Source organism: Pinus tabuliformis, chromosome X, assembly GCF_031772625.1.
Source record: "Pinus tabuliformis cultivar Carrire ecotype Pingquan chromosome X, CPIR1, whole genome shotgun sequence".
NCBI classification, from domain to species: domain Eukaryota; kingdom Viridiplantae; phylum Streptophyta; class Pinopsida; order Pinales; family Pinaceae; genus Pinus; species Pinus tabuliformis.
In genome coordinates, this window is record NC_142308.1 from 1402406602 (window position 1) to 1402433057 (window position 26456).

A 26456-nucleotide genomic window follows, 5' to 3' on the forward strand; every position below is an offset into this window, starting at 1 on the left:
TTTGTAAAGTATTAAGTTTTAGTTTAAAAAATATCACAATTTTTTTTAAACAAAAATAAGTCAACAAATACGCGAGAGATTACATTCCATTTTGTATTTCTGACCCATATTTAAATTGACAAAAAGAAACCCTAACAGGACCTATTACAAATAGATGCCACGTTTCACAACTTGCAAAACTACAATAGAACCAAAATACGTTATAAGGCATCTGTAGCAAGCCATCATGCCCATTAATTGTTTTCAGAAGCAGGCCTATTGAGATCGATGTCTATTTTTCCTAGCTCCTCCGAAAGCCGATTTTGACCTGAATTGTTGTCCTTGTTGAGCTTGAAGTCCATAATTAATTACTTTATCATGCCCACTCTGTCTTCCAATTGCAATATCTAATGTTTAACAGACATGATTTTGTTCACCTGATCAATTTGAGAGTGATATAATTGGCATAACTTAACCTGCAAATCATAATCTTCCTTCTGGAGGGCTTCATGTGCATATAAACAGTGAGAATAGGGGCTTGCTACTGAAGAAGAGTTAGAGGAAGTGTTTGCTTTCATATTGGAGTACAAGAGCAAGTCACGAGAACAAACATCAAAATGGAGAGATGGAACAAACCTTTCCGAGAGTTGACGCAGAAAAGGGTCGACAAAGTTGGCAGAGCATGCAAGAGATTAAGGGCACAGATCCAATTGGTGTAGTTTTGGATAGGAAATACACTGTCCTGGATTACCTTGATTTCCAATTCTCCTATCATCTTAGAATAAATAGACCTCGGTTGGACCAAATTATTATTTAAACCACCAAAGGGAGAGGATATGAGAATAAGAGAAGATGCACCTAACAAGCCCTAGACCAGTCTATGAAACACGAATTGAAACTCTAAGCGGTGAGATATGGGCCTATCTTAGAGGGGTTTCCTTCTGAAACATTTCTATTGAGAATGACAAAATTGGAAACAGGTAACCCAGAGGTACCTTCATGTAATTAAACTTGAGGCAATGCGTTACTAACCAAAGCTAATAGGCTAGAAATGTCGAAGATGGTTATAAGCCTAAGAGACCTTTATGCCATATTTCCCATGAACAAGAATGCCAAGCCCATGAGAAAATAGTCCAGTGGATAAGCAATTAAAACCTGAAATGGAGAAACTATTCACAAAGCTTCCTGAAGGATGTGGGCTTGACCAACTGATGATTGTGTTGGACCCACCAACATTCAGGGGGTCTCCCCGATATGTGATCCCAATTAGACCTCACGTTTTTTGGGATAGGAGCCCCATCTGGAATATGGCTCGATTGTCGGCTATCTTAAAGATATGCCTTAGATCTAACTATCAACAAGAGAGAGGAGAGTAAATGTTCCTTCGAAAAGCAAGGGGGTGTGTCTTGTGAGTGTTTGGTTGCATGTGTGTCAAATTTTTTTCACTATGGAGGGGAGGAGAAGTGAGCCTCTAAGAGAGAGGTAGTAGTATCACCCTAGTAGAGACACATAAACAAGAAGGATCCGTACAACATCAAGCAGAATAGTCCACAAAGATGTGACAATCATTACAACCAATGTAACAAGGGATCTTTGTCTAATATCCAGCGGAATAATCCACGAGGATGTGACATCAATAATAGCAACTACAACACATTCTCAATAAACATAGTTGCTGATCAAATGAGGAAATTACCTAGTACCTGTTTTTTTGAGGTAGAAAAAAGTCACCTGATTTTAAAAAGTGGTGATTCAGAATACACCTTTTTTTAGCATAATTTTGGCACTTTAAATTTTTTTATATATCAAGTATGAACATTTTTTTTAAATGTGAGTGATTTTCATGATGATTTTAAAAAGTGTTGATGCAGCATCAACTCCTTTTTTTTAGAGGATTGGTTTTTGACACTTTAAATTTTTTAATGTCTTCTTCTTCCCAAAGATATTTTTTTAAGTGTATTTATGTATTTGTGTGTTTTTAATTTTCCTTTCAAAAAAATTTGTAATGAAATCTTAATTTTTTTGCATAGTTGAAAAAAAAATTATCAATATTTTAAAGTTAATATTTTCTATATGTTTATGTAATATTAATTAATATTTCAATGCACATCAAATAATTGTCACTTAAAAAACAATAATTTTAAACATTTGACAAAAAAATACACATTTTCAGTATAAATATAATGAAAAAAGTACACATTTTGAGATATTTTTCAAAAATGACATATCAATGAACGATTTTTATGGGAAAATCCTAACAAAAATAACTTTAAAGAATAGCATTTTTTATTAATTTATGTTAAAAAATAATAGTAATCATAGTTTAAAAAATTAAAAAACGATTCACAGAAAAATTAAAATGAAAATCAGATAATACAAATATTGAACATATAACAACAATAATCAAATGCTCATTCTTCTCATAAAATCTCAAAGTCAAAACATTACAAGTAAAACTAATAAATATCTCTCAAAATTGAGTTTGACTTGCAAGCATAACTTAAAGGTCATCAACAATATCATATAATCCTTGTTCATCATCTTCTACAACTTCATTATTTTTTTCTTCCACAATATTTTCTACTTGAGTTTCCTCATTTTCCTCTCCTAATGGATCTTTCATGTTTGCAAATCTCCGAAAGTGTCATTTTCCAATCATTCCATATAACAGTGGTTGAGGTTCCTTTGTATTTTTTGCCACACGTGATTCATTAAAATCTCATTTCTTCAAACCAACTTCTCGTATTGCATCTGGAATAACTTGAAGAGCATTAATTATTTGTTGAATAAAATTGCATTGTAGTGGGTCTTTTTCAATCGCAACGGAATTTCTTCCTTTTTGTAGGCAACATGCTAGTGTTGTACCTAATCATCAAGCACAAAAAAAATAAGTAAATTAGTATAAACACATAAAATTGAAAAAAGAAAATATTAAAATTCAATTTTATATAATAAAATATACCTGAACTTGAAATAAAGCCAAAACCCAATCTTGTTCATTTGAACATAAATCCATAAGATAGTTAATCAATTCTTGCAGTTTTTTATAAATGTTAACTATCTCTCCTTTTGCATCTTTATCCTCATATGTTAACTTTCTTATGACGACATCATGGACTTGTACTTGGCTATGCCACTCTTTCCATCTACTTGATTAAGAATAATAGACTTATAACTATCATCTTTTGTCCAAAATTCAACATGGATGAACTCACAATCATTCTATTTGGATGATCTCCAGAAGAAATAAGATTTGACTTTTTGTTGTAACATGACAGAGTAAAAGTTCAATTAACTTGTACATAATTTTTTTAAACATTAATCAAACATAAAATTTCAATGTCTTACCATGTAAGTTGCATCCTCGAGTTTGTTTTTCCCTTGAAGCTTGTTAATAACTTTGCAAATTGTGTGTCTGAATGAGATGTCACCAGTCTCAAAAGTGGTGATGTTATGACTTCTTAAAAGTCCGTAACCACTTTATTAAAAGCTTGATAATTATAAGGCTCAATACCATATCTAATGTCTGGGAAATTGAAACCATGAGGAATGTTTGCAATAGCCAAGGCATATTCCCTTTTAGGTATGAGTTTTGCAATGTCTTCACAATAACCTTGTATTATTTTATATTGGATAGTGTCCAACCTATTCCAAATGAAATGAGTAAGAGTAGAATCAAGTTCAACATTCCTAAGACACTACTTTCTCAACCTTTCCAACTTAATTTTTTCAGTGAAGCTTTTGAAAGTATTTGGTACTCCACTCACATCCTTCTTTGACATATTTAATGAAATAAACAAATATAGGTACAAGTAATAACATAATTTTTTTTTTACATATGAATAAAATGAATGTAAAAACATACATTTTCGAATGCAAGATAAAAATCTTTAAGTGTTGTTGTAGAACTTGATTATGAGTAGTTGCGTACAACATCATTCCAACTCCTTCATTCAACATTTTAATCATATGTTCTCTTATTTTCATATAAATCTTATGACTGAATAAATAAAGTAAAAAATGTTAACATAGTGATATGTATAAAAAATACCACCAACAACAATATGTTATATTTAAAATAAAATTATAATCTAAGAAAAAGTAAAAATAATTCAACAAACTTACTTTTGAAATTCTAAGCACATTTCGTCCAATGACAATTCCCCTGGCTTCACATGACAGTATTAATTTGACTAGTTTGTCATCCTTCACTCCTTGCAACGTTCTCTAAGGTGTGATAGTCATATCTTCTAGAAGTTGCTTCATTTGAAGACCTGTCTTACTGTTGGTACATATTATGGGTTTATAATTTTTAACCTTCTGATTTTTTATGGCAATATTCTCTCACATGTGAAAAATATCATCGATGGGGGCTAGGGTTTCGGTGGATGAGGGTTTCAGAGGCGGTGAAGAACTGAACAAATCGTCCTGTATGCGATCCTGAAGCAAGGAAGGCGAGCAGGGAGTGCAGTTTTAACTGAAAAATCTCAAATCAGGGATTCCCAAAACGTAGCAAGAGGAAACGAAAGGAAGAGTAAGCGCTGAGGGGCCTAATGGAAACAAACAGGGGGAGGGGAGAGATCCCCTCCTACAAGAGCATGGAAATGGGGGAGGCAAGTAAGGAGCGTATGCGGAATGGAATGAAGCTAAACAATGGAGAAAACTCAGCTGGCGGAGCAAACTGGCAGACGGGACTGCGAGGTAAATGTCTTCCCAGAGCTTCGAAGAAACCCAGGTTCGTAATACCAAGCAACAAACTTGAAGAATATAGGAGTTACATGAAAGACTATGCATTAATATGTAAATTTGTAGGGTTCTGGCCGTCAGAGAAAGACTTATCTAAATGGATACAACAGAGATGGAAACCAAAGGGGCATGTGGAACTAAAACTAGGAGCGAAAGGTTTTTTACAGTGATATTCTCTAACATAGAAGATAAGGAAAGGATTTTCGAGGGGGGACCCTACTTCATGAACAATGTAGGCCTATTTATGCGGCACTGGGTAGATTGCTACAACCCAGATAAAGAGAAAATGCTAGCAGCCCCGGTCTGGATAAGACTCTTCGGGCTTCCAATGGAGTTTTGGGACCCAGAAATTTTAGAAGGCATAGGGAATACAATAGGGTCTTTTGTGAAAGTTGCAGAATCCACAAAAAGAGGAAGATACACATCATACGCCAGAATATGTGTGTATATGAATATAACTGAACCTCTCCCAGACTTCATTGAGTTGGAATATCATGACGAGATCTGGCAACAACCAGTGGATTACGAACACATACCTTTTCGATGCAGACGATGTCATGAATATGGGCATCTTTTCAGACAATGTCCATTAAACAGAACAGAGGATGTTAAGGAGAAGAGAGAAGAGGAGAGAATAATAACAGAGGAACTGGAACAGGGGGAAGAGGGTTTTAAAGAAGTACAACAGAAAAAGAAAGCAGGGTTTAGTAAACCACAACGACAACAGCCAAAGGAGAATATTACCCTGGAAACACAAAACAAATTCAAAGTCCTCCAGGAAGAAGAGATTGAGATGGGGGAAAAAGAAGACAGTGAGGAAGAGACTATGGAAAACTCAAAAGAATCAGGAAAAAAAATATCAGAACAAAAGGGTACAGAACATGGGGAGGCAGAGGAAAAAGGGGAACAGCCAAATGAACAAATACAAATGGAGATAGACTCACAAAAAGATAAAGGAGGGGAAGAGGAACGCATAATGAGGAAGCTGTTACATGAATGGAGGTTGCTAGATGAAAGATTCATCCCGGAGGAGCAAAAGCAAATATATAAAGAAGCCTTCCAAAAATATAAAGAAAAAGTAGGGGTAACAACAGCAAACAAAATGGAACCGATAGAACTACAAGGAAATCAGAACATAGGAATGAGCAGCTCTGGCAAAGGAGGAAGAAAGAGGGGCAGACGAACAATGAGCGAGACAATTCAGGAGGTAGGAGAGATGTTGGTGAACTCCGGAAGGGTCATACCTCTATCAGAGGTATTCCAACTACCACCAAAACTGTTAAAATGATTATTACAAGTTGGAACATCAGAGGCCTCAACAGTAGAGGTAAACAAAGATACCTGAAAGATAGATTAAAAAGAGATAAACCAAGTATAATGATAGTCCAAGAAACAAAGATTAGTACAGAAAGAATGAAAGAAATAATGAGCAGGGGCAACACCAGATATGAATTAATGGGACAGGATGCAACAGGTAGCGCAGGAGGATTGGCAATCATATGGAACCCGGAGGAAATACAATTTGAAAATTGGATAAGCCTCCCACGAATCCTCTCAGGAACATTCAAGGTAATAGGATCATCGGAATGCGCAGTCTTAACAGGAGTGTATGGACCACATACACCAACAGAACGAAAAGGATTCCTGCAAAATCTAAAAGCAATGAGAAGACTTATCCCAGAGAAGCCATGGATTATAGGGGGCGATTTTAATATGATTAAGACCTTAGAAGAAAAGAGGGGAGGACTGAGAAGGATAGATTCAGATATGGAAGCGTTCAGAGATATGATAACAGAACAAAGACTGGTGGATATCCAGACAATAAATGGTACCCATACATGGAATAATCGCAGAGGAGGGACAAATCAAATAGCCTCAAGATTGGATAGATTCCTTATCTCAGAACAAATCATGATGAAAGATGTGTTCATAGAAGCCATGATCCTACCAGTAGTAGGCTCAGACCACTAGCCAATAAAGTTGGAGATAGACCTCAAGCAGAGCCCCAAAAGAAGGTCGTTTAGGTTTGAAGCCTTTTGGCTCAGAGACCAGAAGTTTCTACCGAAAATAGAAGAATGGTGGACTAAAAGCAGACAAAGTGGAAGAAGCAAGATGCAAACCTTTCAACTCAAATTGAAAGAGCTTAAAGGGAGAATAAAAAAATGGAACAAAGAGGAATTCGGGGACATCCTCAAAGAGCAGCAGCGCTTAGAACAGAAAATGAGTGAACTGCAACAGAAGGATATACTGGAGGGCAGAAATGAGGAGAGAAGCAGAGAAGAAGGCATTGTAATAAGCCAATTAGAAGAGCGAAGGAAACAGGAAGAAATCTTATGGAAACAAAAGTCCAGAGTTCAGTGGCTCAGAGAAGGAGAGAGAAACACAAAGTTCTTTCATAAGGCTATGATTCAGCACAGACAGAGGAATAGGATCTTCTCAATTAAAAATAAGGAAGGCCAGCGCATAATCCAGCACGAGGAAATGGAACAGGATTTGGTAAATCACTTCAAAGATTTACTCACTGAACCCCAGAGAAATAGAACAGAGGCCATAGACAGGATTAGTAAGGAAATTCCCAAGCTTGTAACCAGAGACCAAAATTTAGCCTTGATGAGGAGGGCAACCCTAGAGGAAGTGGAGGAAATAGTGAAGGGCTTGAAAAGAAACAAAGCCCCAGGCCCTGATGGATATACAGCGGAGTTTTACCAAGCTTGCTGGCATTTCATAGGAGAAGAAATCCTAGAAGTGGTGGAGGAAGCGCGCATACATCAAAAGGTATGGCCTGGATTAAACTCCACTCTATTAACTCTCATCCCCAAAACAGCCCATTCAGAATCAGCAGAAGGCTTCCGGCCGATTGCCCTTTGTAACGTTATTTATAAGATTATAGCCACCTTAATGGTCAAAAGACTCAAACCAATCTTGCCTAACATAATATCCCCAGAACAAACAGGGTTCGTGGAAGGGAGGCAAATCTTAGATGGCCTGGTAGTTTCTCAAGAAGTTATACATACCTTAAAACAAAAAAAGGAACCAGGCATGATGATCAAGCTGGACCTGTCAAAAGCATACGACAGAATGAACTGGAAGTATCTGGAAGCCATTCTTCAAGCCTATGGGTTTTGTAACAGATGGGTGAATTGGATACTTAGCATGATATCCACGCCGAACTTCTCCATACTTCTAAATGGTACACCAACTGCAACCTTTAATGCTTCAAGAGGTCTACGCCAAGGAGACCCTCTGTCTCCTTTCTTGTTCATAATAGCAGCTGAAGGGCTGGGAAGGTATTTTAAGAAAGAGCTAAGAGAAAGGAAAATTAAAGGGCTGCGCCTATGGGGAAACAACATCCCAGTTACTCACCAACAGTTCGTAGATGATATCATGATATTCTGCAAGGTATCACTGAGAGAAGTCAAAAAGGTAAAGGAGATCCTGGAGGTATTCATGGAAGCTTCAGGAACTGAAATAAATAAGGATAAATCGAGCGCCTTTATTTTCAACTCACCTGAAACAGTTAAAACCCACCTAACAAGAATCTTGGGGTTCAGAAAGGGAGAACTGCCCACCAAATACCTAGGAACCATGCTCGATATAAGCTCGCTAAGGATAGCCAACTGGCAACCCATTATAGAGAAACTTAAGAGCAGACTAGAAAACTGGTCTTTTCGGACCCTGAATATAGCAGCTAGGGTGGTGCTTCTTAAATCGACATTGCAATCAATCCCTATCTATCCCTTATCGGTTATGGCAATCCCGAAAGGAGTTTGCACTAAAATGATTGAAATTTACAGGAAATTCCTATGGGGAGGCCCAAAACAGCAGAAGAAATGGGCCCTAAGTTCATGGAACAGCTTAACAAAAACAAAGGAGGAAGGGGGGTTAGGGCTAAGAGATCCTTATACCTTAAACCAAGTCCTAGCAGCAAAACTTTGGTGGAGGTGGATGAAAGGAGGCAAAGATCTATGGAAGGAAATATGGACATCAAAATATAACATGCCCATAGCAGCCGAAGAAATTATGAGGAAGGAAGAAATGCCAAGAGGATCTGTGATATGGGAGCTGGCATGTCAGAACAGAGATATCATAAATGGACATGCTTTTTGGGAAATAAGAAATGGAAGGACAGCAAAATTCTGGGAGGAAGCCTGGCAACAGAGGGGAAGAATGATGGAAATCCAGGAGCTACAAAATATCTACAGGGAAGCCAGGGCTAAAGGCTTAACCCTAGTCAAAGACTACTGGAAGGAAGGAGGAGAAATTGAGGTGTGGAGAGAATGGGACAATAACATCGAGGAGGAACTAAAATCCAGGATAATAAAGGAGTTGGAATCACGAAGGATTAAAAACAGAGATGGACCAGATATCCTCAGATGGGGCAGAAACACAAAAGGAACTTTCTCAATCAAAGAAGCTTACACCATAAAATCCAAGCAAGCACAGGAAGCTCGAACACAAGACTGGAAACAATTATGGAAGAATAAGTGGTGGCCAAAGGTCACTATGTTTGCATGGCTAGTAGGCAGAAGATGCATACTTACATGGGATCAAATACAGAAAAGAGGGTTCTCAGGACCACCAAGATGCAGCTTATGTAATCAAAATGTAGAAGATCAGGAACACATCCTAAATGGTTGCATGGTAGCTCAACTTCAATGGGATGAAACTAGAGGCCTCTTTGGAAAGTCAAACCGAAATCCCATGGATATAATTCAAACTCTCTTTCAATGGGGGAAGGGACAATTTCAAAGCCCGGTGATCAGGAGAGCATGGAACCTGGTAGTGGGGTTCAATATATGGAACATTTGGAAAGAGAGAAATAGAAGGATTTTTCAAGGTAAGATATCTACACCTGAGGATTTATGGAAAAGAACTCAGAACCAAATAAGAGAAACAATACTATCGGAAACGTGGGACCAGGAAGACTGGAAAACTTCGGAGGAAGAGAACCATATCCTAAGAAAGCTAAACCTGGAACCCGAGATGGTTATCCCTCATCATCAAAAAACTCAGGGTATAAAAAACCAAAGCCCAGCTATTTTCATTCGTCCCCAGGAAGGCTTCATCAAACTTAACTTTGACGGAGCATCGAAAGGAAATCCAGGACCGGCTGGATATGGAGGGATCTTCAGAGACAGCCAAGGTCAAACCAGATGGATCTATGCAGACAGAGGAGGTATAATGAGTAACAACGAAGCCGAATTCATGGCGGCATATCAAGGAATCAGGATCGCAATAAGAAATGGATACATGAAATTAGAAATAGAAGGGGACTCAAATTTGGTAATAGAGACAATCAGAAAACTAAATCATGGTAAGTCATGGGAACAGGTGGCTAAGAGCTGGAGGACGGCGGGCCTCATCCAGGACCTAGAAGAATCATTGAAACGTATCGAGTATAAGGTCATTCATCATGTAAGAAGAGAAGGTAACAGACCAGCAGATTATCTGGCAAATTGGGGGTGCAACGAACCGGAAGGAAAAGTGGATACCATATGGACACCTCAGCTGGCCACGACAAGATGGGAACACTTAAACCGAATCACCAAACAGGATAATAATGAAGCAATGCAGTTGTGATCATGATAACACACTTTCCCCGATCGGGGTGGAGAAATACGGCCAGTTCAAGGCAGTGATGAGATATGGACTTGGCCAGCACACGCCACACATCAAGGCTATCATTATCAGGTTAACGGCGACGGCTTGCAGAGGAGTACGCATACCAAGACGAGGAGCAGATCGAATCATGGAAATGGCAGGTGAAAGGATCGGCGGCGATCATCTGCTGCAACAGGGGCTAGGTGGCGGTATTCATTTAAGAACCGAAGCAGGTAGAACGACAGATAATTGGAAACCTGGGAAGGTGGCGAAGGACAGAGGAGTTTGGCAGAGAGACTCGGATCATAGACTTAAACGACGTCAAAACGATATGGCAGAGGGAGGAAGAAGGGAAAGGCAGGTGAAGGAGGGAGAAAGGAGGAATACCCGGAGAGAGCAGGAGCAAACAGCGGAGGAAACTGATAATTCCGGAGAAAGGGAAATGGAGATAGGGGAGGAGGAATGCAGGGCGAGGGTGACCTTTGAAGTAGGGCAAAGCAGCAGAAGCAATAACAGGGGCAGACCGGCAAAAAGAGGAAAAGGAAGGAGGCGTAGGGGACGTGGAAGATCATGGCAGGTAGACCACTGTGAGACGAAGACTCCGGCCTCGAACCAGCAGAAGAGGGGTCGTCGCTCCATTGGGCAGGCTGCGCAGGAGGCGGAGAGAGCTTACGGCAAAGAGACCAACGAAGACATCAGGAGGATTATAGACGCGCTGGAAAACAGAGTTCTGGACGAACCCTCCGATCCAGAAATGGAGGAGTGGAACACCCTGCTTCCGGATCCCGGGAATACGAGAGGGCGCCTAACGCTATATAAACAGGCATTACACATGTATTGGGTGATGAAACATTTGTTAGCCAGAGCAATGGAGCAGGTCGCTGTTGAGATAACAGAGATAGCCCAAGGTTTGTCGGACATGAAGAAAGAGATGACCAGTCTGCAGCTCATGATACAGAAGCAGGACAACAAAATAGAGGAAATTCGCAGCATGCTGAAGGAACTTACCAAAGCGAAGCGTGAGGAGGAAATCAAGCAAGAAATCATGGTAGACTGAATGTCTTACCCAGTTATTTTTTTGAATTTTGTGATAAGCTGTAGTGAACCAGTCTGTATGGCAGTTTTGTTATGTATCTGAGACTAGTCATTAAGAGACAAAATGTAGATAGGGAACTGTTATGCTTTTTGATATGTTGTTTCTCAAAGTGGACAAGTGAACATTCTCAGACAATGTTTTATGAGTGACCAACAGACCCGGTTTCCCTGCGGGGCGGGTTGAGGTCACGTACGTTTGTATAGTTTTACTGTTGTTGTATATAATAGAAAAGGTCACACCGTAGCTTACAAAATATATATATATATATATATCATCAATCAATTCTCATATCTCCCTGCTCTAAATGCCAACGAAAAATTTTTATACATGCCTCTGAATAATTCTGAATTTACTTTGCCACCTTTTGAATTGATTTTATCCTCAATTTGATAACCTGTTTCCATACAACATTCCTTCTGAAAGCTTAAACTGAATTTTGTCTTATCCCCGCCACATTTTTCTACAAATTCATTATGAATAAATCTGACCCTTTGGATGAAATTCATAGACATTCTATACTCATTATATGCATTATGATCCCATGCCAATAAATTTTCCTTTGTTTCTGTTAAACCAACATAAATGATGCATTTTGTTATTTCAAAAAGAGATTTATTGGGATATTCCTCGATCAATTGTCTTTTGGCCTCTACTGAATGGTTCCCTCCAATTACATAATATTTGTATTCAAAACATTGTGTCCTATCAAATGCCTCTTTGTTGGGAACTTGATTTGGATCAACAAGAACCACATAATCAACTACATGTGCATATGGATTGTACCTGAATAGTGTTTTCAAATTATGGACATGTAGGTGATGTGCCTTTCTAATTTGATATTAAGATTGTCCGTCATCTGACCTATAGAATTGGCTGACATTAAGATGGAATGTTTTTCCACCATTAATTAATTTATTCTTCCTCAAATGATCTCGAATGCCATTTTATTCTGTTTTAAAAATGCAATCCTCTAAATCAACACTTGGTGTTATGATTTCTTTGTTTCCTTTAGAACTTTCACTTTGATCTTCACTATTGCCTATGATTTTAACATATTTACCAACTTTTGATTTCTTCTTCTTACTTGTTAACATACCTTCTTCTACATAAGAAATCTCCTCATCATCAAATAGAAGAGAGACATTCATGGCCATTTTTCTTTCTGGTGTTTTATTTCTTTTCTCCTTTTGAACAACAGTTCTAATCTCCTCCTCACTAATGGTAACATAATTTTCAGCTTCAGTTTTGACATCTACAAAAAAAACATGTTTAGCTTTGCTAGATTGAACCACCTTAGGGATTCTTTGATGATCCCCTATATGTACTATTGCAGTGTCATGGATTATTGCTTTTTGCTTCCTTCTCCTTTCTTCTTTTGTCTCTGTATGGAAACTGTTGATCACATTCATAATATTTGGCTCTAGAAAATAAATACCCTCCAACATCATTGAAAGACTCTTAGCAAAATCCTATCAAACAAAATACAATATGTCAATGATCAATCATTTATTAAAAAAATAATGATCCTTACAATAATGCATAACACATAAATATAAATAAGCATACTTACAATGTTATTTGAAATGTTGGTTGTGATTTCTTCACACAATGGTGTAGATTCTTCATATGTGTCATACTTGACCTTTGAGAGATGATATCTAACCTTTTCATATGCCTTGGGAAAATTTGCAAGAACATAAAAAGTGTCTGCATTCAACACCAAATGTATGTCTCGTACTCTATCCATCACCTCATATGGTTCACCAAGGTTAATCATACCACAGTATAGATAGATATGTGTACTATCATCGGTTTCAATATCTTTAACATGTCATATAAAATTTGTTTTATTTATTTCTCGTGAATTCCTCTACTCAGAAATAACCTTGAATGTACTTGATGAACCAATTGCCTGACTTTTACGATGTTTCTCAGTTCGGATATGTTCAGCAGTATTCATAGAGCATCCAACTACAACTTTAGATGATGGAATTGTTGTCCTTGTTCTATAAATATCCACAAAGACCTTCTTTGATGCCATCTTCTTCATCTATATATATATATTAAAAAAACACATATATTACTTATAAATTTAAAAATAAAAATAAATAAATAAATAAAACTACAATATAAATATTATTTAAAAATATATATATATATAAATATAAAAATAATTTAAATTTAATATTTTATATATATATATATATATATATATATATAATTTAAACCGTTATAAAATATAAATTTATATATGTATATAATTTAAATTTAGTGTAAATTTCTTTTAAATCAATATAATATAAAATTATTATAAATTATTATTTTTTAATAAAATAAAAAATGTTATTTTTTTTAATAAAATAAAAATTGTTATTTTTTTAAATAAAATAAAAAATGTTATTATATATATATATATGTATATGTATATGTATATGTATATGTATATGTATATGTATATGTATATGTATATGTATATGTATAAAAGCCCCAAGGGTTAGCTCAACTCGTCGAGTCCTAGTTGTTAAGTACCTCGCCAATCGGAAGGTCACAAGGTCAATTCTCCTCGACACCCTTGGGGTTAGGCACTGCTAGCCTGGCTGACAGGCTTTAAAAGATTCTCTTCGGGGTTGATTTGCCCAGATTTTCCTATAAAAAAAAAATTGATATATATATATATATATATATATATATATATATATATATATATATATATATATATTAAATTAGGGCTTGGGGCCTGGGCAGGCGGGGGAGGCTACCCAGCAGGGCGCCGAAGGCCCGCACAGGCCTGCACGTGAGCCTTCGGCCCTATTTTTTTTAAATACGAAACAACTAAAAAAAAAATTAGACAAAAAAATTTAATTTGTTTTTAAAAAAACCATATTTATAGTTTAAAAAAAAACAAAAAAACAAACAAAACAATTTGAAAATAAAAAAAAAAAAAAAAATCAGTTTACAAAAAAAAAAAAAAATTCTTAAGAAAAAACCATATTAATATAGTTAAAAAAAAAAAAAAAGCAATTTAAATATATATGTATATTTTAAAAACCAATATAAATGGCTTAAAAAAAACTAATCATTTTTTTTGTTTTGCATGTTTGAAAAAAAAAAAATTAATAAATGGATTTATTTTTATTTTTTATCGTGCAAGAATTGAAATGCTCCCCAAACAAAATTAAAAAATAAAAAAATTAACACAATTTTTTCATTTCAAAGCCCTAAAAATAAAAAATAAAACTATTTTTTCTCCTAAAAACCCTAAAAAAATTGAGTTTTTTTCGTCTTCTTTGTTATAAAAATATAAAAAAAAAATAGAGTTTTCAATGTGATTTTTCCCATAAAACAACAAATTTTCCCCAAATTCCTCTTTAAATAGTCAAAATAGAAGGAAAACTAACCTTTCAAATGCGAAAAACTCTCGTTGAATGTGCTATCAATGACAATGCAGCGCCTTCGCAAAATTGTTCCAAACTTTTTAACAAGACCTATAAGACTTTATGTGATGTGAAGAATGGAAACAATGAATGTTATTATATAACGAAGATTGTGAGATTGTTTTAGTGTTTCTCGAATGTGGGATTAACATTAAAATTAAAAAAAAATTAATATATAGTTAATATTATAGGTTTAGATTAGTTTTTATTCATTGTGGGATAAAAATAAAATATTAATTATAAAAAATAATTTAGTTACATAGTCAATGTTAAATAATTTAAATAGAAAAAATATTTTAATTTCGAATAAACGTATTAAACGAAAATTTCTATGGATATTTTGAATAGAAAGTAGAGTGAATTTTTTCAAGACAAAAAGTTTAGTAATATGTTTTCAAGTAAATTTTAGACGAAAATTTTGGAGGGAAAATTTTCAGCGAAAGTTTTTTTTGGGGGGGGCGGGACTTTGGAGGGAAAATTTTCGACGAAAAATTTTGGGGGGAAACTTTAGAGGGAGATTTTCAATCTCTAAGCTATAAATTGTCATTGGAAGAGAGTGCATTTGTATCATTTGACATCTTATGGTTGAAGGTCATGGATTCTTCTGATAATGAAGATTTTATTTTTGTAGCATGGACATCTTCTTCATACAACAATTCTATTCATTTTGATGAATGTAATAGGAATTATTTCACTATGAATAGAGAGACAAATTTTCCAATTGGTCTTAATCCTAAGGATGATGAGAGCAACATTGATAAAGGGCAACAAAAAGAATTTCCTGTGAATAGAGAGTCAATTTTTCCACTTGGTCCTAATCCTAAGGATTATGAGAGCACCGCTGACGAAGGGCGGGATGAAGAATTTCTAGTAACTTAGAGAGTCAAATTTTCCACTTAGTCCTAATCTTAAGGAATATGAGAGCACCACTGATGAAGGGGGGGATGAAGAATTTCCATAGTCAAATTTTCCACATAGTCCTAATCCTAAGGAGTATGAAAGCACCACTTAAGAAGGGAAGGGCGAGGATGAACAATTTCCAGTAAATAGAGATTCAAAGTTTCCACTTAGTCCTAATCCTAAGGTTATGAAAGCACCAACGACGAAGGGGAGGATGAAGAATTTCCATTAAATAGAAATTCAAGTTTCCACTTAGTCCTAATTCCAAGGATTATGAGACCACCACTGGTGAAGGGCAGGATGAAGAATTTACTGCAAATGATAATTTGACTATGAATAGAAAGTCATATTTTCCATTGAATCGTAATCCTAAGGATTATGCAAGCATTACTTATGAAGGGGAGGATGAAGAGTTTCTTCCAAATGATAATTTTAGAGGTACATATGTGAATAATGCATTTTCTCTAAGTGAGTGTTTCAAAGGCACTCATGGTGATGTGAATTGAATCCTCCAAGGGAGGATTTCAAAAGCACGGATGTAGATGGTGAAGAATTTCATCTGATTCAATATTTCAAAAGCGGAGATGTTGGTAGCGAAGGATTTCCTTCAAGTGAGGATGGTAATGAATATTTTCCAAGCAATCGCGGTGATGAATTTTATAACAATGTTTAGAATTATCATAGTAAGTATAGTATTCCTCCTAATGATGATGAAAATACTTCTACAGAGAATAATGAAATGATGGAGACGTTACAAGAAAATATTGTATCTAGGAGTAGGAGTAAACATTTTCATATAAATCCAAAATATTCCAGTTATACAAGGTTTAGGACAAAATATCTCACAAGTAGAAGTTTTATCGGTGATCTGATTTCAAGTGAATGTTGTCGAAAGGATTTCTTGAAACATATGGATTTCAAGTTTTCTTTGGAGCAAAGGAAGATATATTTGTCAATGAATAAAAGCATGAAAAATTCATTTTAGTGGATTGCATGCAATCTACACTAGCAGGTTAAGATTATCATATCGGGAATGTATTGATCTATAGAAAGGATTTCAAAATGTTGCATTCAATTGGTAATTTTCATTTGTCAAGAATCCAGGAAAGACTAGAAAGAGATCCTACATATTATTCAGAAGTATGTTATAAAAGAGAGGTTGGACCATCAACAATTACTACAATGTCATGGACGAAAGACTTATTTTCAAAGCATGGAGAGTGTATGCCAAATAAAGACACAATACATGTTCCAGATAATTTCTGAAGATGATAAATATACATCTTATACAAAGAATATGTAGAAGGTATTGAAGGAGATGGTAATTTTATTACATATTCATCTTCTACAAGGATATCGAAGAACGAATTCAACAATGTTTGTATTCCTAAGAAGACAAGGAGGGGGGTTTCTGGTACATGTGCTTCTCTTAAATCAAAAAGGGATAAATGTCAAGGGGCAAAAAGAGGTATGCATTCATAACATCATTTTTAAAAATTGGATATTTATCAACTATGAAAATATATTTATTAATAGGTTTCTTTTATTTTATGTGCAGATTCCATTGTCAAAGCACTTCAAGAGCATTGCAATCAGCAAACAAGTGAAAGACAAAATTTGTATAAGCATCGAAACAAGTGTTATGATCATCCAAATAAATATTTGGGTTTGATAATTGATGGTATGGACCAAAAGAAAACACTTCTGCCACATTTTGTGCACACACCAAAAAATTTACAAGAGGAAAATTTTATTCAATTTCACTTGGTTGGTTGTTTTGTGTTTAATGGGAAGATGTTGCCAAGGGTTTACTTCACAGCTCCAAATATTCATAATGCTGCAAATATTATCATAACTATAATCCATGATGTGGTTTCTCATTGGTTTGGTATTCTTCCTGAAGTTTTGTATCTGCAATTAGACAATACAAGTCGTGAGAACAAAAATAAGTTATTTTTGGATATTTAAACATGCTTGTTGAATTAATAATTTTTAAAAAGGTAAAAGTTGTTTTCCTTCTTGTTGGGCACACTTATGACTATATTGATAAAACATTTAGTCGTTTTTTAGTAACATTGAGGAGGAAGGATGTTGGGAGCCTGCCATCAATAATTGAATGCATTAATAAATCATACATTCCAGAGTCTGTTTTTCATGTGTTGGAAGAACCTATTAACATGCAGAAGTTTATTCTAGGCTCGCATGGTGAGGATAAATGCATTGAACAACTTAATGAGATTAGCTTCCAACATCAATTTCATATCAAAAAAAATGATGCCAAAACACTTATATGGGGCAAGAAGTATTCAATTGTTGAAGAATGGGGGTTGTCATCAGGTTTAGCATTTTTGAAGTTCATTCTAGATCATCCAATATTTGCATCAAAGATAATATTATTACAATCAGTTGTTGAACTCCATAATGCACGAAGGCATAAGAGAGAGATAAATTATTCTAAATGCCTGAAATAAATAAAAGGATGTATTAGAGATACATATGAGTACTTTGATCTTGTTGATTCAGTTTGGTGGGAGTATTTTTTCAATAATCAAATTGATATCATTTCAAGATCAAGAAATGAAGATACACTTTTGAAGACTGCATTTATTTGGCCGTAAATATGCCAAATGAACAGGAGGAAAGAAACATTGTTGAATAACAATAATCTCAAGGAATTATTAATTCTCAATAGGTAGAGGAAAGAGAAACCTATATTGGTTCTAGAAGATCACGTGCACAACATGAAGCCTTGGAAGACCTTTACAGGGGTTTCGTGTAGAATGTTAAGGAGGGTTGTATGATAGCAATATTAGCAAACGGATATACACTTGGCTATCCATTCTGGGTTTCCAAGGTTATAAAGTTCATTAAAGAAAATGAAGATATTACAGTTGTTGAAGTACATTGGTATGCCACAAATACCCACCCATTCAATGGTGTGTACAAGCCAGAGATGGTAGTTGATAAACAAATTGGCAGAAAGGGAAAAAGAAAGGGTACAAATAAAAATCATCTCCGCACAGAGCTCTTAAAATTGGAGGATATTGCAATACTCATCTACGACTTCAATTTAACAAAGAGAGGAACTCTTCTCTTCAAGACCATAGATATTTTGAAGAAGTTGTTACCAGAAGAAACAATGATGAGATGGGAATCTCCTGAACCTAGTCGTAGATATAGAAGACTTTTGAAACCTAAAATGATGGGCATGCATGTTGACTCAGATGGGGCTCTAGCTGATGAAAGAGAAGAATATGGGTCATATTCATCTGCATCCAGTCATTCATCTGAAGATGTAGATTCTAATGGTGTGCCAGAACCTATGGGTGATTTTGAATAAATGTCTAAGACATTTTATGTAAATGATGTTTGCATGATAACTTGAAATAAATATTTTCACTTCCATATGATCTTACATGAAGTTATGAGTCATTTCTATGTTTGTTGGATTATATGTTTTAATTATGAAGAATTCATCTCTTTAGAGATGTTTGCATGGTAACTTGAAATAAATATTTTGACTTCCATATGATCTTACATGAAGTTATGAATCATTTCTATGTTTGTTGGATTATATGTTTTAATTATGGAGAATTCATATCTTTAGAGATGTTTTCATAGTAACTTTAAATAAATATTTTGACTTCCATATGATCTTACATGAAGTTATGAGTCATTTATATGTTTGTTGGATTATATGTTTTAATTATGAATAATTCATCTCTTTAGAATATCCACAATGCAACCATGGGGGCTTCACTAGGGGAGAAATATCATACCACGTGGGTTCATATTGGGGGATATATATTGAAGAAAAAATAACACAAGATATTGGGGGATATATATGGGGTAAAGGGTTTTCATATTGGCAAATACAAAAAAAAAAATGGAGCTTAAAGTTAATGAGAAAATATAAAGGGGTATAAAAAATGTTAATGAAAAAATGGATACTTACAATATCTAGTGAAAATAGGGGTTTTTTAAATTGGAAAGTTGTATTGGGTTCATATTGGTAGGGGGGTAAATAATGTGATTTTGAGAGGGAATTTCCAATATGTAGTCAAATTACGGGTATTGTTTAATATGCCACAAACGCACGTGATATGTCAGAGGTTCACTAAGTGAATCCCCAGTGAATGAAATAATGAATTACAAAAATAATGTATGTTATATTCAATCTACCAAAGTTGATATTTTGATTAAAAGTAAAGAAATATTAAAAATTAATGTTGAATTTTTAAATTATACAGTGATATTGCCATGATATTATTTATTGTTATCATTTGGTATAAGATAGTTTTAAAAATGTTGAAATTTTAACGGCTCATCAAAAGGGACACTTTGTTTTGATGATTGATTTTTAGGTTTTTGTTGCAATAGGATAAGTTGTCTTAGGCTAAGATTTGAAAAGAGATATAATTTTAGCCTTTAAAATAAAAATTACTCTTGGAATAATGAATCTTTCAGTTACTTGTTCATTTTTAAAATTTGTTTTAGTCATATAGTTTGTCCATAATTTCATGGCTGAAATATGTTAAAAACTTGAGGTTTTTAAATCCATGGTTGAAAATTTGTCAAAATCTTAAGGTTTTTCTTGGTTGTGATATTTTATCTTTAATGTTATTGTCGAAAACAATTACAATTTCAGGGTTTTTCAGAGTCAAGATATTTTATCTTTAACAACATGGATGGAAATTGTTGGAATTATCAAGATTTGAGACATGATATTTTATCTTTAACATCATATCTGAGAATTGTTGGAATTTTACGGTTTTTCAAAGTTATGATATTTTATCTTTAATTCCATTGCTAAAAAGTGTCAAAATTGTAACCCGGTTTTTTTATTATTCCAGTATCAACGCTTATTTTTTTGAGGGTGTTTTTCATCCATTTTGCAAAAATAATTTGTTTTTTACTTCTATTTTAAAAATGTTGAAAATTTACCCTTAAAAAAACATCATTCTAGCATACACAAATTTCTTTTTTGGGTTGTTTTTCATGTTTTTTTTGGGTTTTTCGGCTAGAGTACCCTTTTTGAGGTAACAGTTCTCGTTTGATCCGTAACTATGTTAATATGATAAGTACCAAAATAACCCAAATCGTTCAACTACTTTAGCACAGATGAAAGCAAACATAAATTACAAACATTCACAGAATAGTCTTACAAATATCCATAACCCATGCATGAAGAACATGTTGGCCCATAAGGCTTCTTATATTAAGTAAAAGTTCCAAGATACATGTATACAATGAACACCACTAGCTCCAACAGTGGAGCGTTGGAGGCACTCCTTGGTCCTCAAATGAACTAGCTTATCTCTCGAATGCCTTACGAGAGGAGCCAAGGTGAAAAGCCCTTTGCTCTTACAATGAGGGTGTATATATAATAATGAGGTGACGCTTCACCTTCCTTGTGACTCTTTGATTTCATATAACTTTTCAACTTTACATGACTTTTCATATTCCATACATGTCCTTTGGAATTTCACTTTACAGTACATTTTCGACACAAGAATTATATAAACCACCATAATGGTGTGGCATGTGACAACTCATGTCATGACATGACATTGTTGACATGGATTACTTGATGATGTGGTAATGTCAGGCCACTGTTGTTGTTGTGTGTTTAATTTTTACTCGAGAATGCTCTTCTTTCCACCTCTGCATGGCTTGGTGGCAAGGAATCTTCAATGGTCTCAAGTCTTGAGTTATGATCACAAACTGGCATCCATTTACCTTCTCTTGGTTGATTATCTTGCATACTCAACTACAAAGATGTCTTTTAGAATGTTTCCCTTATTCATCTCCTTCTTCATCATCTCTCCATGGTATGATAAGGTACCTATATCTGCAATTCACTCATGACGAGACGACATTAGTCTAAAAACCCCTAGTCTAAGATAGTGCATATTGATCCATTGGTTGAGCTGAAATTGGGTGACGAACTAAGAGAAGGGCTTAGTGACTGCATAATTCAAGCAATCAGGGGTGAACCTTGAGCCTTGAGACTGTGCAATGTGTAGTCCATGCTACGTTGAGGAAGAAAAATGTGTAATTCTAGAGGTCAGTGTGACAGGCTAAGGGGATGAGTACTGGATCAAGACATTGCGTAGTTCCGAGAAATAAAGGATGATGGGACATTGCGCAATTAGGAATATTAGGGGCTCAATGGATTAGCTTGAGGCCAGATGCTATACAATTTACAGTTGAGGCCAGGTTGGGGAGATGGATTACGCAATTCAGGGAGCCAAGGTCGAGGCTTGAGCACTGGAACTACACAGTGTAGCAATCATGTGAAGAAGGAATTACGCATTACGCAGTGTCAAGAAGTAAGGTCACATATAGAGAACTAAGACTGATCAATGCATAGTTCAGGGAGGCTGGGAGAGGCTAGGTTGCTTGGTCGGGAAGCTTTTTCAGAAAATGGTTGTGTTGAATTGGTGAGATTTATGTGAACAGTGATAAGACTTCGACTGTGATCACACACTTAGAATACTTGAAGACACAACAACATAGATCATATAGGACACATGAACAATACATTTCCCTTAGTGTGACAACTTTATGACAATTTACAACAAGTGCGACACCAAAGATACACTTTTGCGACGACTGTGACGACACTTGTGCGATAATGCTTAAAACTTTGGAAATGAGTGTGATGGATGTTTAAATGGTTAGATTAAATCATTTACACAAAGGTATCCCCTTGAAACCACCATAACAAGCTTAAACACATTGTGTGACAACTAACATGTGAAAAGACAACAGTTTTCCTATCTTGCAAAAGGGACCAAAACTCCTGAAGAAAACACATGAAATGAGCTTCGATGTTTGTGACGACAATGTAAAAGAAGGAAGGATTTGAAGTTGATATTAGGCCAAAATTTTGGAGGGTGTTGTAGCAGTGACAACACCAGCACAATGAAAGTCGGGGACAGTATTGTAACAAAATTATCAATTCTCAAAGGTGGCAAAACAGACCAAGGATGCTTCAGGGGTCAGATGAGAGTCTGATTTATTATGAATTACCCTATTCAACCACATGTTTCTCATAATTTTACCATTAAATTCCTCAGTGCCACTTCCAATAACAGCCATCATTGTCATAAGAGGAGGTCGTTTTCAAGATTTGAGTAGATATAGGCAATAATAACAAGCATGAAAGTAGGAAGTAGACGTGAATGCATGGTGGTAGACATCATGTGATGACACATCAAGGGGTATCCAATCGTTTCTTTTGAATGATACGCCTGCAGGGAACCCAATGGGGAGAAAGGAAGGGATGTAAAGGGAAATAATCATGGGGATGGATGGTAAGGGAAAATAGGGAAAAAGGGGAAGAAGGTAATGGAGGAAGGAGTAAAGGGGGAAGAGTTTATAAATTATTCCAAAACATATTTCCAAATAAAGACGAGATCGAGAGATGAACCAATAATAATAATAATAAATAACCTTAGGGGATGGGAAAAAATAATTGGAGTCATTTATTTTGAGCTTAGTCTCTTCCAAGGAGCAAACACTATTTGTGTGTATGCCATCCTCAACGTTATGAATTCTAAGAATGTGAAAGATTTATTTGGAATGGAAATATTTCATCAATCCTTTAATTCTTTGGAGCACCAATGCTAGGGAGTTATCCTTTGGGTTGTCATCCTTTATGAGATTTTGAATTGTGATTAGCGAGTCTCTAGAATAATGATATCTTGGATACCTTTTCCTTTAGAAATGTGCAGAACTTGGAAGAGGACATACATTTATGCTTGATTATTGGTTTTCCTTCCTAGGCCCCAAGAAAACTTAGATTCAATAATGCCATCGGGATTAAGTAAAATCCCCCACCCACCGCCTCCCCTACCCCCCCCCCCCCCCAACTCCTACCACCCCTAAAAAATTATTACAAAATTAAATTAAAATAAAATATTTTGATTTTGAAATGACTTATGATTTTTGGGCATGTGGTATTGATAAGCCGTGGTATTAGCCTATGGTATTGTAACAAATCCTATTTAAAAGTTAATAATATCCAGGGTAAAATGGAGGTGAATATTCATTGTTAACAATCATGTTATAGTGTAAGTATTAAATTTTAATGTGCTTATTAATTAAATTTAAATATGGTTACAGAATCATTATTTTAATTTATATGATGAAATAGATATTAATTTATAACTACTATCTATATGTTATATATTTAAATGTGATATGTATATTATGATTTTCTTTTACTTAAAATTTTGTTCGTAAATTTATTAATAAAAACAAAATGTCAATATAAAAAAGTTGAATTTATAAAATGTTTACATCTAATACTGCACAATTGTTTGTCAATTTAATTGTCTTAAATTGCTACATAAATTATTGACCGGAGTTAGTAAACTTGTGAAGTGCAAGTGCACTATATATGCTAGAAGCCTTCAGATTATTAATGTGTATGATTGAGTTATTGAAAAATTATTTCTAAGGATGTTTTGTGTTCCTATTTTACTCTTTAAAGAAAAATAAAATTAACATATTCAATCTCAACTAAATTCCTGCTCACTCCTTTCTAATAAAATCGAAAATGCTCTTCACACTTGCAAAATGAAACTAAAGCAAATTCATACTATCTCACTAAATTTTGAGAACTTAACTAATCTATTGCAACACAAATTTAATCTCTAAAATCATAATTATTCATCTAATGTTCTAGAAACCCTTTGCATAAAAACCAAAATGAATATGACTTCTAGTTAAAACGGAAACCACACATTTTCTCATTATCAAACACTCATGCTTTGAAATGAAATACTGTAAAGAAATCACTCATGCTCTAAAATGAAACAATAATGAAATCTATGAAAAGTGATTACACTACAGTTAGCATCATTATAAATCAACTTGAAAAGAATGATTAGTGAAATCTTGTTATCGCTATCTAATTGAAATCAACATTGTAAAACAATTCTAAAACATGTAAATAATGATAACAAATGATAAAGAAAAGATATGAAAATGTAAAACCTTCATTGTTTGCAGGGTCCCTCCACAAACAGGTGGTCACAGAACTTTAATCGAACAGTTAGCTATGCATCAAAACTTCATTCTTCATTAATAGGTAAAAACAGAGTTTAAAACAATATTGTCACATATAAAAATTAACCTTATGTTCAAGTTTGCTGCATGGTATTATAAAAGCCCATGTCAATAAATTTTTGAGGCTTTTATGCCTACCCTAGCTAACAAAGTTCTAATTTTAACTTCTAATAGATATTAAAATATTGTTTGCTCACTATTTTCTATTTGGCAAACCAAATCGTTAAACGCAAGGATTTCGAACTCTCGCTCGCCTGTTTAGCAACATGTCGACTTTTACCCTTTGACCATGCAATCGAACAAAGATAAAAATCACACTTTGAATTAAATGAAGGAGTTACAGCTCACAGGTGTGTACGGCACCTGGGAGACTGCACTCAAACAAAGAGGAGACTCTCACTCTCGTTCACTCTACATTACATCAAATGAATATTACAATATTAAATACATCACTGAAAAATAGGTAGTTGTAAACAACCTCCTAAACTCTAGGAACTAATCCTAAACTAAGGAGATACGTTACAACCATATAACCATTTATCCATTATTTTTAACTCCCCCCCTTAATGGAGAAATGGTTATTCTGCACTCCTAACATCCCTCTAAATAACTCAAACTTTACTCGCCCTAGAGGCTTAGTAAAAATATCAGCTAAATTATCACAAGTATTACAATACTCCACACCTATTTCTTTTGAATGTATCTTTTCTCGAACAAAATGAAACTGAGTGTCAATATGTTTAGTATTTTTATGGAAAACTGGATTGTATGCAAGCTTTATTATGCTTTGGTTGTCAGTTTTGATGCTGGTTGCTTCTTTCTGACTTTCGCCTACATCGCTAAGCAATCTCCTCAACCAGATGGCTTCGCATGTGGCTGCACACAACACCTGGTACTCAGCTTCACATGATGATAATGCTACAGTACTTTGCGTTTTGCTACTCCACGAAATAACCCCGGATCCAATACTAAATGCATAACCTGTGATGGATCTACGATCATCTAGGTCACCTGCCCAATCAAAATCTGAATAACCTGCTAAAGTAACATCAGAAATGTCAGTGTATAAAATACCATAATTACAAGTACCACTAAGGTACCTCAACACACATTTTGTTGCAATCCAATGACTCTCAAGTGGTCTGGACATAAACTGGCTCAGCACACTAACAGAATATGCCAGATCAGGTCTAGTTGTCGTGAGTTATATCAAACTTCCCACTAGTTGTCTATACAAAGTGGCATCCACCTGTTTTGTGCCATCATCACTGCTTAACTTGAGATTCTGCTGCAATGGTGTTGTTGTTGTTTTACATTGTTCCATTCTGAATCTTTCCAATAGGGTTCTGGCATACTTTCCTTGAGTTAGAAAAGTTTGACCAGAATCTTTCCACACCTCCAAACCTAGGCAATAATGAAGATCTCCAAGGTCTTTCATTTCAAATACCTGTGACATTTGTTGCTTGATTTCTTTGATCAAATTATTTGCATTTCCTGTTATAATCATGTCATCTACATACAAAGAAATCAAAATGATTTTCCTCTGTTTATTTATCTTGGTATACAGGTTTGGGTCGTTGAGGCTCCTATGAAAACCATGTTGTATAAAAAATGAATCAATT

General features: G+C 35.0%; 2 protein-coding genes across 2 annotated transcripts; both read left to right on the top strand.

Annotated features, from left to right (window-relative positions):
• The first annotated feature begins 6180 nt into the window (after positions 1-6180).
• Positions 6181-6696, top strand: LOC149145266 (uncharacterized). The gene has a single exon (XM_089452390.1). The coding sequence runs from the start codon at positions 6181-6183 to the stop codon at positions 6694-6696; it is 516 nt and encodes a 171-aa protein (XP_089308516.1).
• Positions 6697-6837: 141 nt separating this feature from the next.
• Positions 6838-10305, top strand: LOC149145267 (uncharacterized). Its single transcript, XM_089452391.1, has one exon. The coding sequence runs from the start codon at positions 6838-6840 to the stop codon at positions 10303-10305; it is 3468 nt and encodes a 1155-aa protein (XP_089308517.1).
• Positions 10306-26456: the final 16151 nt, after the last annotated feature.